The sequence below is a fragment of the Delphinapterus leucas genome, chromosome 15 (assembly GCF_059928025.1).
Source record: "Delphinapterus leucas isolate spDelLeu-1000000601 "Yukka" chromosome 15, BTC_Dleu_Yukka2, whole genome shotgun sequence".
NCBI lineage: Eukaryota > Metazoa > Chordata > Mammalia > Artiodactyla > Monodontidae > Delphinapterus > Delphinapterus leucas.
This window is the reverse complement of record NC_143143.1, coordinates 59,340,080-59,356,806: the sequence shown is the minus strand read 5'-3', so window position 1 is coordinate 59,356,806 and position 16,727 is coordinate 59,340,080. Positions and strand designations below refer to the sequence as shown.

Genomic DNA, 16,727 nt, shown 5'->3' with positions numbered 1-16,727 from the left:
AGGGGGCATCATTCTCATTGAGTTTGCCAGGACGTGCCTGTAATGACCTCCGGAACTGTCCCTGCCAGAGGCTGTCTGCTCGGACCTCCCCTCTGTCTTCTGCTTCAGCCGCCAGCAGCCCTGGACTGAACCACAACTCCCAGTACTACCCAAGCTACAAAATGTGGCTGTGAGCTCTGGGCCTTGAGAGATACAGTACATTTTCTGGCATTTATTTCAAGCCCTCCACGGAGCTCCATGGATCTCATGAGCTAGCAGTCAGCATTGTCTTAAAAGGAGACGGTGATCCATGGGGCCGAGTACATTTGGAACAGGGGCAGCTGTTGAAGGCATCACTGTTCCAAAGGGGGTGGGTGGGGGGTGTTCTGATACCAAAAGCATCTTTCTCAGGCTGCTGGTTTCTTTCAGGAAACCCCCACCCTCATCCCATTGCCCGCTGCCTGGACAACACTCAAATCACAGTCTTATTGGTCTTTAGAAGAGAGAGGCAGGGAATTGTGTTCAGATGAGGTTGTAGAAAGGGGAATCCAGAGATGGCCTGGGCAGGAGCCCCCAGGAGAGGAGGCTGCAAGAAGGAGGGGCAGGCAAAGGCTGTGTGCAGGAGGCTCCCTGGCTATTCCCAGGAGAGCAAGCCACAGCCATGGGGGCTAGGGGGTTAGGGAACAGGAAGATCTGAGGATTTGGATCTCTGTACCTTTCTTTAAAATGGACCTGCTGGAAGAGGGAGATCCAGGAGGCCTCCAGGACCAGGGCTGAATATGATGAGGACCTGCATTAAGCTGGAAGAGAACAGAGTGTCAGGGGTTGGAGGGAGTGTAATTGGTAAGGGGAACATATTTGTGGGGGGAGTAAGGGTTCTTGTGTGAGCTGTGATCCTGGACAGAGGGGCCTTATAACAAGAGCCTATGTGTACCCCCCAAACTTCGTCCCTGGCCACTTGCCCCAGCTCTGCTATGAACCCTGACCTTTGACTCTAACCTTGATGCCCCAGGGCCCGTCAATGTTTCTTAGTGTCTCAGAATCCCAGTGGTTTTCAGCAGGAATCCTAACCTGTTTCATTTCTTGCTCATGCCTCATCTTTGCGGGCACCTCTCAGTATCTGGTTTTGTTGGATGTTCTGGTTTTGCTTTCGTTTTTTGGGTTTTGTTTGTTTGTTTGTTTTTAACCTCATCTGGCCCTATCATCTCCAATGCTAAGAAAGGGTCTCCAGAACCCCCAAAAGGGCAAATGCTAGCCCGCAACCCCAGAGGCTCCCAGCCTGCCTCCAGACTCTACCCTGTACTGGTCTCCCCAGGACCCTCACAGCCCCCAGTGTGGGCTGAGCCTGGCACCCAGGTCAGCAGCCCGCACAGGGCATACTTCTCATGCCAGGGCAGCAACCGAGCTGCTCACTCTGGTGCTGTCTCCCTGTTGTGTCTCCCACCGCCTTCCCTGCTGCGCCTGCCCCTCCCCGCCCTGGAGTCATGCCCTCTAGCCCCCCGCTGGCCGCTGCCTCCTCTATGTCCCTCCCGGCGGCTGCCCCCACCACCAGCGTCTTCTCCTTCTCGCCTGTCAACATGATCTCCGCTGTCAAACAGAGGAGTGCTTTCGCCCCCGTGCTGCGCCCACCCAGCTCCCCACCCCAGGCCTGCCCCAGAGCCCATGGAGAGGGGCTTCCAGGTGAGTGCTCCATGCTGCCTCGCTGGAACCTCGCAGAGCAGCTGGGCCTGCGCAGCCCACTCCATCCACATCTCACAAAGAGCTTCAAGCCAGGTGACCAGTTCTCCCTGGGGGTTGCAGAGGAGGGAGCTCCGCAGGGGTTCAAGGAGGTCCATCTGGACCCCACTTCCCTGGGCCTCATAGCTTGGGACGGTCTCACTCTGGACCATCAAGGAGACAACAATACCAGTTGGAGAAGGTCTGGAAACCACTTCGAGGCCTCATCCAGTTGAGCCCAGAGTAAAGACCCAACATGCAGAGCTGGAAAAACCCCACCGTGGGCTGCGTGCCTTTGACCTGTACCTGCCTATGTCCACTGGAGGATAGCACACACCACTGTGAGAGACCAGGCCACTTGCTGGATGGAGGGGGACTGGCCTTAGATAAGGCTTAGCCCAGCTTCACCTTCCCCATTTACAGATAGGGAATTGGGACCAGGCCACCCCTCCTGCAGCCCATTAGTGAAATGATTGTTATTTGCCATTTATCAATCTCCTCCAAGTCAACATCCAACTTAAAGCCTGGGTTCTAACCAGTAGTGTATATAGCAAGTCAAAAAGAGTTGCATCCCTTAGAATAAGATGACTTTTGGGGTGGGCTTGTTAGATGATGCTCTAGGATAATTCAAAGTGGAACACAGTTATATTTAGCCTTGTTTCCAAGTTTTGGATAATTTTTCTTAACCTAAGTGTGTCTGGAGCTTAAAATGCAGGGAATAGGAAGGACAGAAGGCCACCAGTTTCTCCTGCAGCAAACCATGGGAAGGGGGTTAGAAAGAGGCAAGGGTGATGGAAGTGATGAATTTCGTGGGGGTGTGGGAGGAAGACATGCTGCTACCGCTGCATTAGGTATCTGTACTCCTGGAGGCTGACCTCTTCCCTTTGCTGTCCTGATACATGGCCGTCTGCTTCCTCACCTTGAGACAGGCCCTCTGAAGGAGACAGGCTGGGAAGAAGAGCCCAGAGTCATGTCTCTCGATTGAAGAAACTAGGGGGTCAAGGGCTTGGGGTTGTACCTCCTAAGAGGTCTGGGGGGCACACCTCACCTAACTGTCTGCAGTGCTGGGCCTAGGCTAGGACTGGGGGTGGCTGACTACCTTCAAGGCTCTTGATAGTTCTGCCCTCAAAAAGTGCCATATGTCCTGCATGCTGCCCCCAGTCGAGAGGGGCACAGGCTACACATGGCTTATGGCTCCCCTGCTTGGTTACTGCAGACCAGCCTTTTGAAGATTCTGACAAGTTCCACTCTCCAGCTCGGGGGCTTCAGGGCCTGGCGTACTCCTAATTACGGTAGGTCTCTGGCTGAGTCTTGCTTCCCTTCCTGACCTTGGATGGGCTCTCTCCAAAAGACTTTAGCAGGGATGGGGTGTTGGGGTCCATGTCTCCCTCTCCAGGGCCCATCTAGACAGCTGTCAGGGCCACATAGCCCAGCCCAGTGGCCCAGGCTGAACAAGAGGCGAGAAGTGGCTTCCTGTCCCCTTGCAGCCGGCCTTCCTACAGGACCTTCATCTTTTCCTCTCCCCACCAGGTCTACAGGTGTTGTCCCCACTGAGCCCGGACTAGTGGTCCCTCCAGGATTCACGCCCATGCCCTGGATGGCAGCACAGACAGATGCAGGGCCAGGGCTGCAGGCAGACTTCAACCCACAGGCCTGAACAGGGAGAGGCCTTCCTCCCTGTGCTCAAGGGCCCCTCCGTCCCACAGGCTTCTCTCACCTCCCTTGAGGCTGGTTGGAAGCCCCAGCACTGTGCTGATGCTCTTGTTAGGAGAGCATCCCGTGGAGGTGCTGGATGCCTGACCTCACTTGCTGGGTCGGTTCCTCTGGAAGAGATGGACCTTGTGCAGACCAAGGGCATCTGGTGACAGGAGCATGGGATGGGGAGTATGATAAGGAGCTCAGGAAGAGGTGGCCTGGGAAGGTCCTGTTTGCGTCTGACCCATCTCAACCATCCCGGCATCCCAAATACTCTCCAGGACGAGGGGTGGTGCCCAGCAGCCTCAGGAGGCCTGCCTAGGCTCCCATGGAGCTTCTGACAGCCACTTGATTCTGTGGCCGCCCCACTTCCTTTGAGTCCTGAGCACTCATGCTTGCCACATCATGAATCCCGGTGGGGGCTTTGGGCATGAAGGGTGCAGAAGAGGAGGTGCCAGGCCCCTGGTTGTGGATCTTGCCCTCAGTGGATGTCTCATGGACTCTGGCCCCACACACAGATGACCCTGGCTGGCCCCATAGAACCATGGAACGAGTCCAGCTGCCCCTGGTCTCATACTCTGCTCTGCTGAGGTTGGAGAAAACAATAAACACAGGTGCAGGTGGCCACCTAGCCTCCCTTGTCTGCTTCCTTGGTGTGGGTCTGCTTTTCTCAGTAGCTCTGCAACTCTAAACCATGCCCCTGGGCAGCCTTCTTATACCTTGGACTTTTTCAACAGCATCAGAGTTCAACTGAGCAAGTATTCCCTGCCCCATATCTGCTCTTGGGTACTGAGTTGGGGGGTTTGGGGAGGGGTGGGAAGACCCAGGACACGGGCTCAGCCCTGAGAACTCTGGCTGGGAGCCCATTCTGGGCACTGAGGACTCAGTCCCCCAGCTGTCTGAGCAGGACCAAGGTTGGGGGTGTCAGAAGGACATTGCTGGGAACCAGAACAGAGCCAACTAAATACTACCCAGATGTACAGAGGCTCAGAAGTGAAATCCTTCTTGACTGGAGGCTGCTGGGTGGGGCAAATTTTGGCTCCTAGGATTGCCTGATTAAGTGACACCCCAAACTTCCTCCCTCCTTCCCAGGCCTAGGCACTTTCCAGCTCTCCTGTCTCAGAGTTTTGGAGGATGGGTGGTAGAAAGGCAAGATTCCCAGGCTCATCTACCCAACTGCAAGGATGAATCCCAGTTCTCCCCCTGAAACGTGTTCCCTAGACCCCAAAGGTCTAGCTTTCTGGCACTGGAAGCCACTTTTTTCATGCACTGTCCAGAGATCCCAGGGTCCAACTCCAGGCCTCAAGCTTCCTTTTCTCTCCTCCTGACAGCAGTCCTTTGCTCTGGCCACTGGAAACCTGTCCTTCCCCAACCCATGAGCCCATGCCTTGCAGCCCTCTGGACAAATAATACTTGCCAAGGCAGATAGGCTGGCCCCGTCCTTTAGAGGCCTCCACTTTCTTCTCTTGTGTTCCTGCCAATACCTGGGATTCATCTCACCGGGGCCCGTGATGAGATAGCCTCCTACCTAAGAATCCTGCTTTATTCTCAGTGCTCGCCTGGCCTCCCCTCAGTTCCTGCCTTCAGCCTGTGTTGCAGAGCCCCAAAACCTGCCAGCCATGCCCTGCTCCATTCAGGCTCTGAGCAGTTTCCACGGTCCAGGGCCCTCCCAGGTTGATAATCTGCTGAGCGCTAATCTGTACCAGATGCAGGTTCCTGGAATGGGTCAGGTGCCGTGGTTGGTATAAATAAGATGTGATATTTGTCCTCGTAGATCTCACAACTGTCGTCAAGCCACCATTTGAGTCAACACTGCCCACTCCTGGGAATTCCCTGGTGGTCCAGTGGTTAGGACTCTGCACCTCCACTGCCAGGGGTCCCAGTTTAGGGAACTAAGATCCTGCAAGCAGCACAGTGTGGCAGGTTAGAGAGAGAGAGAGAGGTAGATAGATAAATACTGCCCACTCCCTCATCCACAGAAGGCAGAGCTAATCACTATGATGTTTGCTCTGGACTGAATTGTGTCCTCTCAAAATTCATACATGGAGCCCAAACCCCTCTGCCTTTGTGGCTATATTTGGAGACAGGGCCTTTAAGGAGGTGATTAAGGTTAAATAAAGCCATAAGAGTGGGGCCCTAATTTGATAGAACTGTGTCCTTGTATGAAAAGGAAGAGACTCCAGAGCTCTCTGTCCACTATGTGAGGACACAGGCAAGAAGGCGGCCACCTACAAGTCAGGAAGAGTCCTCACCAGGGTTCAAATCAGCTTGCACCTTGATCTGGGACTTTTCTAGCTTCTGAAACTATGAGAAAATAAATTTCTTTGTTTAAGCTGCCTAGTCTATGGTATTTTATTATGGCAGCCCAGGCTGACTAACACAATGTTCTTCCCGCATGTCTTGGTTTTGGTTCCCCAAGAAGCAGAACCTGAGACAGGTTCCCTGCTGGAGAACTCTGGAAGACAGTGTAGAACATAACTCAGGGTTTTCCCACCCAAGGGGCAGAGGATCTGGGATATTGATCCTCCAGCCCTCATCTGTCACTGCCCGGGGGCTGCTTCCAGGAGATTAACTCTCTGACCCTTCTGGCCTGCCTGTGTCTCCTGCAGAGAAAAAGCCATCAGTAGACTTTGTTGTAGGATATTGTAAGCAAATTCTGGAGCAGTGAGTCTGAGGGGGTATGAACAAGTAGAACCAACAGTTCTATGCCACAGACCCACCAGGGTCACAAAATCATTTTTAACACAGTCTCTAGTCAGGGCCATCACTTGAGATGAAAACTATTAACCAAATCTGGCAAATATCACACCAGGTCATTTTGTAGCCAATAAATCAGTGAGGAGTGAGTGAAACTGGACCATGAGTCATGGGTCAGTACCAGACAAGCCTGCAACCAAGTCTGGGTCTGCATCTGGATCTGCAGCAACTCCAGCAAAGCAACAAGGGCATTTTTTCCTGGGCCTCACAGCCAGAACACCTCTCTGGGCTTGCAACATTCTCTAGTCGAAAGGGACACCATTCTCCATAGATCCAGCCATCCTGACTCAGGATGATATTAAACTGAGTGGCAGAAGCTTGGTCTTGATCTTACATAAATCTGTATGGAGAACCCACTGCCCAGTAAATGCTAGCGTATTTATTTATTTATCTTTGTCTGCATTGGGTCTTCGTTGCTGCACATGGGCTTTCTCTAGTTACGGTGAGCAGGGGGTACTCTTCATTGGGGTGCGCGGGCTTCTCATTGTGGTGGCTTCACTTTTGCGGAGCACGGGCTCTAGGCACGCAGGCTTCAGTAGTTGTGGCGTACGGGCTTAGTTGCTTCGCGGCATGTGGGATCTTCCCAGATCAGGGCTCGAACCCTTGTCCCCTGCATTGGCCACCGGGGAAGCCCCTAAATGCTAGCATATCACCAGGTCCTAGCCTAGTGACAGTCCTGAGGCCTTGTAGACAAGACAGGATTGATTGGTTCATGAGGACTGACCCCTGCAGGTGCTGGACATCCCAGGCCAGTGGTGGAAGTTCTAACCTTGCCCCAGTGCCTACGTTCATATCAGTCAGGGTGGCATCATGCACCCGGAATGGAGGTTGTCTTCGTGTGGATTCCCCCAGGAGCAGAGCCTGAGACAAAGATTTGTGCTCAGAGGGTTTATTTGGGAGGCAATCTCAGGAAGCACCAGTGAGGGAGGGGGAAAGGGAGGCAGGGAGAGTAAGGAAGCCCAATACAGTGTGCTTGTGAGCAAGTCACTCCTGTGAGTTTTCTGGAGCTTAATCCCACCAGGGAACTCTGGGAAACTGTATAAAACACACGCCTCAGAGATTTCCCACCTGAGGGGCCAGGGAGCTTGTGTACTTACTTATACACCGACTTCTGTCAGTCAGTGGTCAGCAGCTTCCGGGGGCAGCAGGAGGGGAGCACCACCTTCCTGGAACTTCTAGGTGGCCTCGCAGGTGGTAACAGGCCCCAGAAGCTAGAGAAAGCTCTCAGGGGAAGAGATGCAGTGCTGGCAGATGGGGTCAGACAGGTGTACACTGAAGAGGTAAAGATGAAGGGTCTGGATGGGGCACAACAGTGCGTACCGGAGGTGGCCCCGGGCAGTCAGCCTGTGGAAGAGGAAGTTTTTCCTAGTTGAAGTAAGTTTATGAATTTTTCGTCATCTGTAGGTCCTGCCTCTCCTGGGACCAGGTGACAGAAATTCTGCTCAGACTGTTTCTAGTTGAGGTACCAAGATGCCAGGTGACAAAGGGGCCCTTCCCGGCATCAGCCTACCGCCGGGCTTTCTTTCCACAGGGCCGATGGGGTGGAAGTAAGATGACGGTCAGATACTTTGTTGCTTGACCTTTAGAGAGAGAGCATCTCCCAGGAAATCCTCTGCTTCCCTCCCACATATGTTTCCCAGCAGAACCAGGCTGCTGTGCCCTGCATCCTCGAGCAGCCTCTGGGGCTGTACTTGGCTCAGACAGGACCCACTGTGGACAGGTCTCACTGACTCAAGGGAAGCCCAGCAGCAGCTTTGACCAGCCCTACTGCTGACTGTTTTGCAAAACGTCCTCATTCTTCCCATTCCTGCCCTTATTGGCAGGGCCCTTATTTTTTTTCAAAAAGAAAAATCTCCCAGGGAACTCTTTGGTGGTCCAGCTCTTTCACTGCCGTGGCCTGGGTTCAATCCCTGGTTGGGGAACTAAGATCCCACAAGCCACACGGTGCAGCCAAACAAAAAGAAAAAGAAAAATCTCCCAGAAAAATGGAAACTGCTATGCAGTACAGAAAGGATGGTCTTTTCGATAAATGACATTAGGTCAACTGGATATTCATAAGACAAAATGAAACTTGACCTCTACCACATACCATTCACAAAAATCAGTTAAGATGGATTGTGGACCTAAATGTGAAAGTTAAAAAAATAAAGCCTCATGCCCTTGAAGATAAACTAGTAGTTGTTTGCCAGAGTAACCTCTAAGGTCTATTTCCCCCGCCATATGATCAACTTAGAATGAGGCAAGCATTAAACATGGTTGAGGTGGTTCAAGTGGACCCCCAAATCTCTTTTCTCTTCCCGAGGATGATTTCTCCAAATAGGAAAAAATTCACAGATCACACACAGTGTCTTTGTCCCCTAGAAGAGCCAGGCTCTTCAGTGATTCTCAGAAGCTCCTCGCTCTTGCGCCTGGGCTGGCCACCCTCCCCTCCCTGTCCACACCTTTGCACGTATACCCACAAGCTTCCTTCCTCTGCTGCCATTCCAGTACGCGGTAACAACACCCTTTGGGTGACCGAAGGGCATGAGCCACCTTGAAGCCACCAGCTTTGAAGTCTGGTGTTCATAAGAACACCACACCAGACAAGCTCTCTCTCACCAACCCCAACGTGAGAGCCCTCCTATCACTTGTTTCACACTCCCCTGCTCTTCACTCTCATTAAGGGATTTTTTGATAACTAGAATTTCTTAGTTGAATGTAGTCTAAGTTATCAATCTTTTCTTTATGGTTAATGTTTCTTGTATCCTTTTAAGAAATCTTCACCTACCCCCAAATCAAGAAGATATTTTTTTTATGTAGCTATAATTTATTGCCACATTTAGTGTATTAAATTGTAACAGGTATTTCTGATTCTTACTCCCCACTTCTCCCTTTAAAAAAAGCATTTGTTAATTTAGCATACCTCCTTCTGTCTGTTCCATGAAACTATAATTTCTTTTTTTTCATCTTTATTGGAGTATAATTGCTTTACAATGGTGTGTTAGTTTCTGCTTTATAACAAAGTGAATCAGTTATACATATACATATGTTCCCATATCTCTTCCCTCTTGTGTCTCCCTCCCTCCCACCCTCCCTATCCCACCCCTCCAGGCGGTCACAAAGCACCGAGCTGATCTCCCTGTGCTATGCGGCTGCTTCCCACTAGCTATCTACCTTAAGTTTGGTAGTGTATATATGTCCATGCCTCTCTCTCGCTTTGTCACAGCTTACCCTTCCCCCTCCCCATATCCTCAAGTCCATTCTCTAGTAGGTCTGTGTCTTTATTCCTGTCTTACCAAGAAGGTATTTTGATTTTTATATATGGTGTGAGCTAGGGGTCAAGTTTATTTATTTATTTATTTTTTGTATGGATAGTCAACTGGTTCATCACCATTTATTAAAATGACCATCTTTTCTCCACTGCAAGTCAGTGGCACCTTTATCATAAATTAAGTTTCCATATGTGTACAGGTCTTTTTGTCTACCTTTATACCAATTCCACACTATCTTAATTTCTTTAGATTTATAGTAAGTTTTGATATCCAGTACAGCAAATTGTCGAACTCAGTTCTTCATGATTATCTTAGCTACACTTGGTCCTTTGCATTTCCATTTAAATTTTATAATCAATTTATTAATTCTTTTTGTGTGTGTGTGTGTGGTACGCGGGTCTCTCATTGCTGTGGCCTCTCCCGTTGCGGGTCACAGGCTCCGGACGCGCAGGCCCAGCGGCCATGGCTCACGGGCCTAGCCACTCCGCGGCATGTGGGATCTTCCCGGACCGGGGCACGAGCCCGTGCCTCCTGCATCGGCAGGCGGGCTCTCAACCACTGCACCACAAGGGAAGCCCAATTTATTAATTCTTTAAAAGCCTCCTGAATTTTCATTGAGATTGTATTGAATTTATAGATCAGTTAATGGAGAATTGATATCTTTAAAATGTTGAATATTTCAATCTATGAATATTATGTATTGTTCCATTTATTTAAATCTTTTAAACTTCTCTTAACAGTATTTTATAGGCCTCTGTGTGGAAGTCTTACACATCTTTTATTTCTTCCTCAGTATCTGATTATTTTATGCTGTTATATATGATATCATTTTCTTAATTCCACTTCCTAGCTATTTGTTGTGGGTTTATAGAAATACAGTTGATTTTTGTACAATAACCTTGTATTCAGCAACCTCGCTTAGCTCACATATAGTAATACTTTATCCATAGATTGTCTTGGATTTTTTTTTTTAATTTATTTTTTGGCTGCATTGGGTCTTCATTGCAGCACACGGGCTTTCTCTAGTTGCAGCAAGCGGGGGCTACTCTTTGTTGTGGTGCACGGGCTCTAGGCGCATGGGCTCAGTAGTTGTGCGCACGGGCTTAGTTGCTCCGCAGCATGTGAGATCTTCCTGGACCAGGGATCGAACCCATGTCCCCTACGTTGGCAGGCGGATTCTTAACCACTGCGCCACCAGGGAAGTCCCATCTTGGATTTTCTTAAGTTGATAATTATGTCATCTGTAAAGGACAGTCTTATTTCTTCATTTCCAATCCTTATTTCTTTTCTTTCCTTTTCTTGCCAAAATACATCACTGGTGCCTTCAATACAATGTTAATTAGAAGTAGTGTTAGTGAGCAATTTTATTTTGTTCCTGACCTCAAAAGGTAAACTTCTAACATTAAGTATCATGTTTGGTTTTAGAGCATCCTTCTATTCCTGAGTTTCTAAAAAAAATTTAATTATGAATAGATGCCAAATTTTATGAAATGCTTCTGTGCATACATTGAGAGAATCGTGTGAATTTCTCCATTATTTTGTTAACGTGCTGAATTACATTCATTATATGTCTAATGTTAAACCACTGCATTAACTGCATTAATTGTATGCTTAATGGTGCACTTCCATGCCTCCTTTACCCAGGGTATACCATTTGTTAACATATAGCCCCATTCTCTCTCTCTCTCTCTCCTCTCTCTTTCTGTCTCTTTCTCTTTCTTTATCTCTATCTCTTTCTCTCTTTGTGCTACTCTCCCAGAATGTACCCATTGGCCCTCACCTTCCCCACTTCTCTTCAAGAAGCTAGGTTTCTGGGAAACAAAATGCAGAGATCTGAAGACCACCTCAGTACTTCACCCTGTCATGATACCTTCTGCTGCCTTCTGGGAGAGGGGGAGGGAAAAACACAAGAACAAAAGCAAATCAGTCTCTCACTAAGTCATTCTACCTCGATTCTAACCTGTCTGTCCTCAGCTGGACTCTGAGCTCTGGGTCTCCTCTTTTGGAGTTCCAGAAATTTGCTCGTGGGCCATCTGTCCAAGAGCCCCTATCTCCACTCACTTCTCAAAGGGGAAGGTGTCCACCCCCACTCCCACCCCCTCCTTGCCTCAGTCCTGGCAGGGAGCACAGAGGGCCACCCCCGGGTAGATGGGGGTGAGGGGGGGGCAAGTGCTGGGATTAGAGCTGAGGGGACTGCCAAGGGGAAGGAGGGTGTTCTGAGTCCATAGACACCCCCCACTGGAGACAGACTGGAAGAGACTTCATGATTCTAAAGATATAGAAGAGGCTTCCCACCAGGGCAATAACAGAAACTAGACTGTTTCTGCACGAGGGAAAAAGAGCCAAGTGTTTAAAAGGGGAAGGAAAACACCGTCAACAGCAGGTCTGTTATTCCTTGGGGCCCAGCATCCTGGCATCTCGGTTCTCCAAAGCCTTTCCTTCCTCATTCCCTGCCAGCCTGGGAGTGAACGCTGCCCCTGAGAGACCCTTCGCTGTGCAGTGGGCCCCTCGAGCTGGGTTTCCAGGGTTCCCAGGGGAGGTATAGGTGCCTCTCCATGGCTAGGGTGTAAGGGGCTATCCATCTAGCACCATGGCCAAGGGCCACGCTATAGTGGGCAGCCATCCTGTGAGCCCAGTTCTTGAAGGCCTGCCTTAGGGTAGAGGGTTGGGCAGGAAAGCCCTCTGGCCTGCGTCCCTGCCCCTGCTGCCTCTCTTGGGGTTCCCCCAACTGGGACACTAGCCCCCTCCACACATCCAACCCCTCACCCAGAGCCTGAGTCCACCTTCAGGTGGGTGGAGGAGGGTCTGGCCACTGGGGCTGACACCGACTCAAGCCCAGCCAGCTTTGGCTTCTGTGGCGAAAGCGGGTTTGTCTGGGCTGCTCCCCAGGCCTTCTTGGAGCCGGGCCTAGAGGGCCACCTCGCCAAGACAAACTGTGGCTGCCGCGTGGAATGTGGTCGAGTGGCTACTCAGCAAGCCTGAACCTGGCAGGCCTCTCAGTGATGACCCCGTGGTTCTGCAGTGTGGAGCCCTACAGGGTCCCCAGGGTCAGGTCAGGCCAGGCCGGGAGCAGGTAACAAGAGGCTGCCAGTTGTAAAGCAACTATACTCCAGTAAAAATTAATTAAAAAAAAAAAAGGCTGCCAGGCATCGCTCTGTTCCTTTTTGAGTGAGGTGGGGCATCCCTTCTCTTGGTCTCATCTGAAAACCAAAAGCTCATAATCAAGCCTCAAGGTTGACAGAATTCCTCCAAGCCCACTTCCTCGGGGGAGCAGCTCAGTAGCAGAAGGTGGGGGAGGAGGGGCTGCAGGGAGGCATATGTGCCTGTGTGTGTACGTGTGGAGTCGGGGCTGACAGAGCAGGAGAAAGAGAGGTAGCAAGCCCTCTTCTTCACTCAACACTGCCCAGGAGGAGTGGCGACATTGACATTTAGACCCACAACTTACGCAGCACTTGCCGTAAGGGGATTCCCTGGAAGCAGAGCCTGAAATGGGGGCTGGGGTGCATGTGGAAGTGCTCTCTAGAAGAAAAGGGCTGAGAGAGGCAGGACAGGGCTGGGGTGGGGATGGGGGGATTCTAAGTAAGAATGTGGTATCAGTGGAGCCTAACCTGATGCCATAGGGAGCCCTGGAGCTTGAAGGGCATGACAGTTGGCAAGGAGATGGCTGTAATACCCCTGGGCGCATGGGCTTAATTGCTCAGTGGTATGTGGGATCTTCCCAGACCAGGGCTCGAACCTGTGTCCCCTGAATTGGCAGGCGGATTCTTAACCACTGTGCCACCAGGGAAGCCCCTCTGTAGGTTTTCTTTCTGCCCCACATACCCCAGATTTGGAACAGAAGAAGCCAGCAACTCAGAAATGCCAGTGGGTGAAAGGAACAACAAAAGGCCCCAGCAAAAACCTGCTGTCTCTCTAGTCAAGAGACCAAGAAAGGAGCAACCCAGTAAGACAGAAACTTTTAGACGAAAAAGTTTATACTCCAGTCAAATCCCCCAGAAGAAACTGTAGCCCCACCTACACTCACACCAGCAAAGGCCCAGTGGGGAGCCTAAACTTCCATCATGTCCAGGCTGCAAGGAGGTACCCCAACACCCTGCCAGTGTGATGCCAGAGAAGACCAAGTAAAGGGTGGAGACTTTCATCCCCGCTGGCTGGCGATGAGGCCTCCCCTGGGGCCTCACTCGTGTTTCACCATGTTAGTGAAAACCATGTGAAAAGCCTGCATTTACACCCCACTCAGCAGTAACAAGGGGCTTCTCATTCTCCCTGCTGGGATGGTGTCACAAGAAACCTAATGAGTCAAGACTTTGACCATGGCCCAGAGGTAACAAGGCTACCCCCAACCTGTGGTGTCAGTGGAGATCACACTTGGAGCCAGACCTCCCACCTCTGCCCATCAGTGAAAAGGAACACCACCCCCTGGGTGTCAACAGAGGTCAAGTGAGAAACAGACTCTCTACCTCTGCCTGGCAGCACCCCGCCTTGCCCTGGTAGACTGGTGTCAGAAAAAGCCAGTTAAAATATAAAATTTCGGGGCTTCCCTGGTGGCACAGTTGTTTGGAATCCTCCTGCCAATGCAAGGGACACGGGTTCAAGCCCTGGCCCGGGAAGATCTCACATGCCGCAGAACAACTAAGCCTGCGAGCCACAACTACTGAAGCCTGTACGCCTAGAGTCCGTCCTCCACGACAAGAGAAGCCACTGCAATGAGAAGCCCGCACACTGCAACGAAGAGTAGCCCCCCACTCGCCGCAACTAGAGAAAGACCGCACGCAGCAACGAAGACCCAATGCAGCCATAAATAAATAAATAAAATATATATATATTTTAAAAGTTAACATTAGTGTCAACCAAGTCCCAGAAGGAAAGATAAAAAAGTTAGGACTGAAAAAATACTTGAATAAATAACTGAAAAATGTTCATTTCTCACTCAGGTCTTAAGGGCCCCAACCTCTGAGAAAGGCAATTCCATATTTTTGTGTTTCTTATACAGCTGTAATTAAAAGAACATCTGTGGGCTTCCCTGGTGGCGCAGTGGTTGAGAGTCCGCCTGCCGATGCAGGGGATGTGGGTTCATGCCCCGGTCCAGGAAGATCCCACATGCCGCAGAGCAGCTAGGCCCATGAGCCATGTCCGCTGAGCCTGCGCATCCGGAGCCTGTGCTCCGCAACAGGAGAGGCCACAACAGTGAGAGGCCCGCGTACCGCAAAAAAAAAAAAAAAAAAAAAAGAACATCTGTAACTTCAAAGTTCCAAGAAACCTGAGGATTTGGGCCACTACATTGTTCCTGCATTTCCTCCTACTACATTGTTCCTGCATTTCCTCCTACACGCAGAGTTTCGTAAGCAATAGTTTGACATTAAATTTTGAGCCTTTGGCCTTTATTTCTTCCACACTTTCCAAGCTTTCACAGACTTGGGGGCATTTAGCTTGTGTCTTATCTCACAGGCTAGAACCACCATTGTCTTCCTCTCCATGGATATCAAACAAGTTTCATCTCAAGCACATTCTAGTACATATGGTGTCTTGGTTCAAATTAGAAAAAGACGTCCCTTTTTCAAGTAAAACAAACAAAAAAAGTATTATATTATATTATTTGTTTCTTAACAATAATAATTAAGACAAATATACAGGGACTTCCCTGGTGGTCCAGTGGTTAAGACTTCACCTTCCATTGCAGGGGGTGCAGGTTCATACCTGGTCGGGGAGCTAAGGTCCAACATGCCTTGCAGCCAAAAAACCAAAATATAAAACAGAAGCAGTATTGTAACAAATTCAGTAAAGATTTTTTAAATGGTCCACATCAAAAAAAAAAAATCCTAAAAAGACAAATATACACAAGCACCTGATCCCTCCCAAAGTTGAGAGCATTTTGTGTCACCTGTTACCTGGGCTGGAGGAGTATTCCTAGATGAAGACTGTGTTGTCTCCAGGAACTTCTCTGGTGGTCCAGTGGTAAAGAATCCGCCTTCCAATGCAGGGGTTGTGGATTTGATCCCTAGTCAGGGAATTAAGATCTCACATGCCATGGGGCAACTAAGCCTGCATGCCACAACTACTGAGCTTGTGCGCCTCAACTAGAGCCGGTGTGCCACAACTACAGAGCCCACATGCTCTGGAACCGCACGCCACAACTACAGGCCCACGCTCCCTGGAGCCTGTGTGCCACAACTAGAGAAGAAAGAAACCCGCACACCACAAGTAGAGAGAAGCCCACGCACCTCAATGAAGAGCCTGCGCACTGCAACGAAAGATCCCGCATGCCTCAGTGAAGATCCTGTGTGCCACAGCTAACACCCAATACAGCCAAAAATAAATTAAATAAATAAATCTTTTTTTAAAAAAAAGAGAGCTTCCTTGGTGGCGCAGTGATTGAGAGTCCACTTGCCGATGCAGGGGACGCAGGTTCGTGCTCCGGTCCAGGAAGATCCCACATGCCGCGGAGCGGCTGGTCCCGTGAGCCATGGCCGCTGAGCCTACGCGTCCGGAGCCTGTGCTCTGCAACGGGAGAGGCCACAACAGTGAGAGGCCCGTGGACTGCAAAAAAAAAAAAAAAAGAATGTGTTGTCTCCAGAATCCAAAGAGGCCACCAGTCACTGTGCTTTCTCCTTTGTGGTGGAGGACGCAAGATGCAGCAATTAGTCTTTTACTTTGGAGGAGATATCATGGCATGCCCTTGATGAATGGATCCCATAGGACCTTACCAAAGTGGCAGTTTCCTGAATCTTCATAGTGTTTATTTCCCACCATCTGGAGTGTGTGTGCCTTACCAAGGTCTCTAGTGTGCTAGCTGTGTCATGTTCATCCTGCCCAGCCAGTATGATGTCAGCAATGTAAAGAACCATTGTAGCATTCTTCACAATGTACAGATGGCCCAGATATATTCAAACTATATTATGATAGAGACCAGGAGAGTTAACACCAGTGTGAAACTCCAAGTGATTATTTTTGATCATTCATTGTGAACTAGAACTGTTTCTGATCCTCTTTTCTAACTGGGATGGAATTCTAATATGGAATTCACTGTATTAACAAACTGAAAAAGAAAAATAGAAATGATCATCTCAATAGATGCAGAAAAAAGCATTTGACAAAATCTAACATTCATTCCTGATCAAAATTCTCAGCAAACTAGGATTAGAAGGGAACCTTCTCAACATGATAAGGGGCATCTATAAAAACCTAATAGCTAACGTCAAACTTAACGTTTCCCTCCTAAAATCCACTCTTACCACTCTTGTACTTCTTTGATCTACAGATTTATATCTTTCACCAAAGTTGGGGAGTTTTCAGCCATTGTTACTTAATTCCTATTTGATATAGTACTGG

The 16,727-nt window shown here is 49.8% G+C and overlaps 1 protein-coding gene across 3 annotated transcripts in view; it reads left to right on the top strand.

The window, feature by feature from the left end:
• The window catches only part of EBF4 (EBF transcription factor 4), a 53,918-nt gene extending 50,871 nt beyond the window's left edge, over positions 1-3,047 (top strand). For all 3 annotated transcript variants that reach the window (XM_022592837.2, XM_089896639.1, XM_022592835.2), the window contains exons 16-17: positions 1,462-1,659; positions 2,912-3,047. In XM_022592837.2, coding sequence (XP_022448545.2) covers positions 1,462-1,659; positions 2,912-2,982 — 269 coding nt within the window. In that variant the 3' untranslated portion in view covers positions 2,983-3,047. The remainder of the gene's footprint in view (positions 1-1,461; positions 1,660-2,911) is intronic.
• Positions 3,048-16,727: the final 13,680 nt, after the last annotated feature.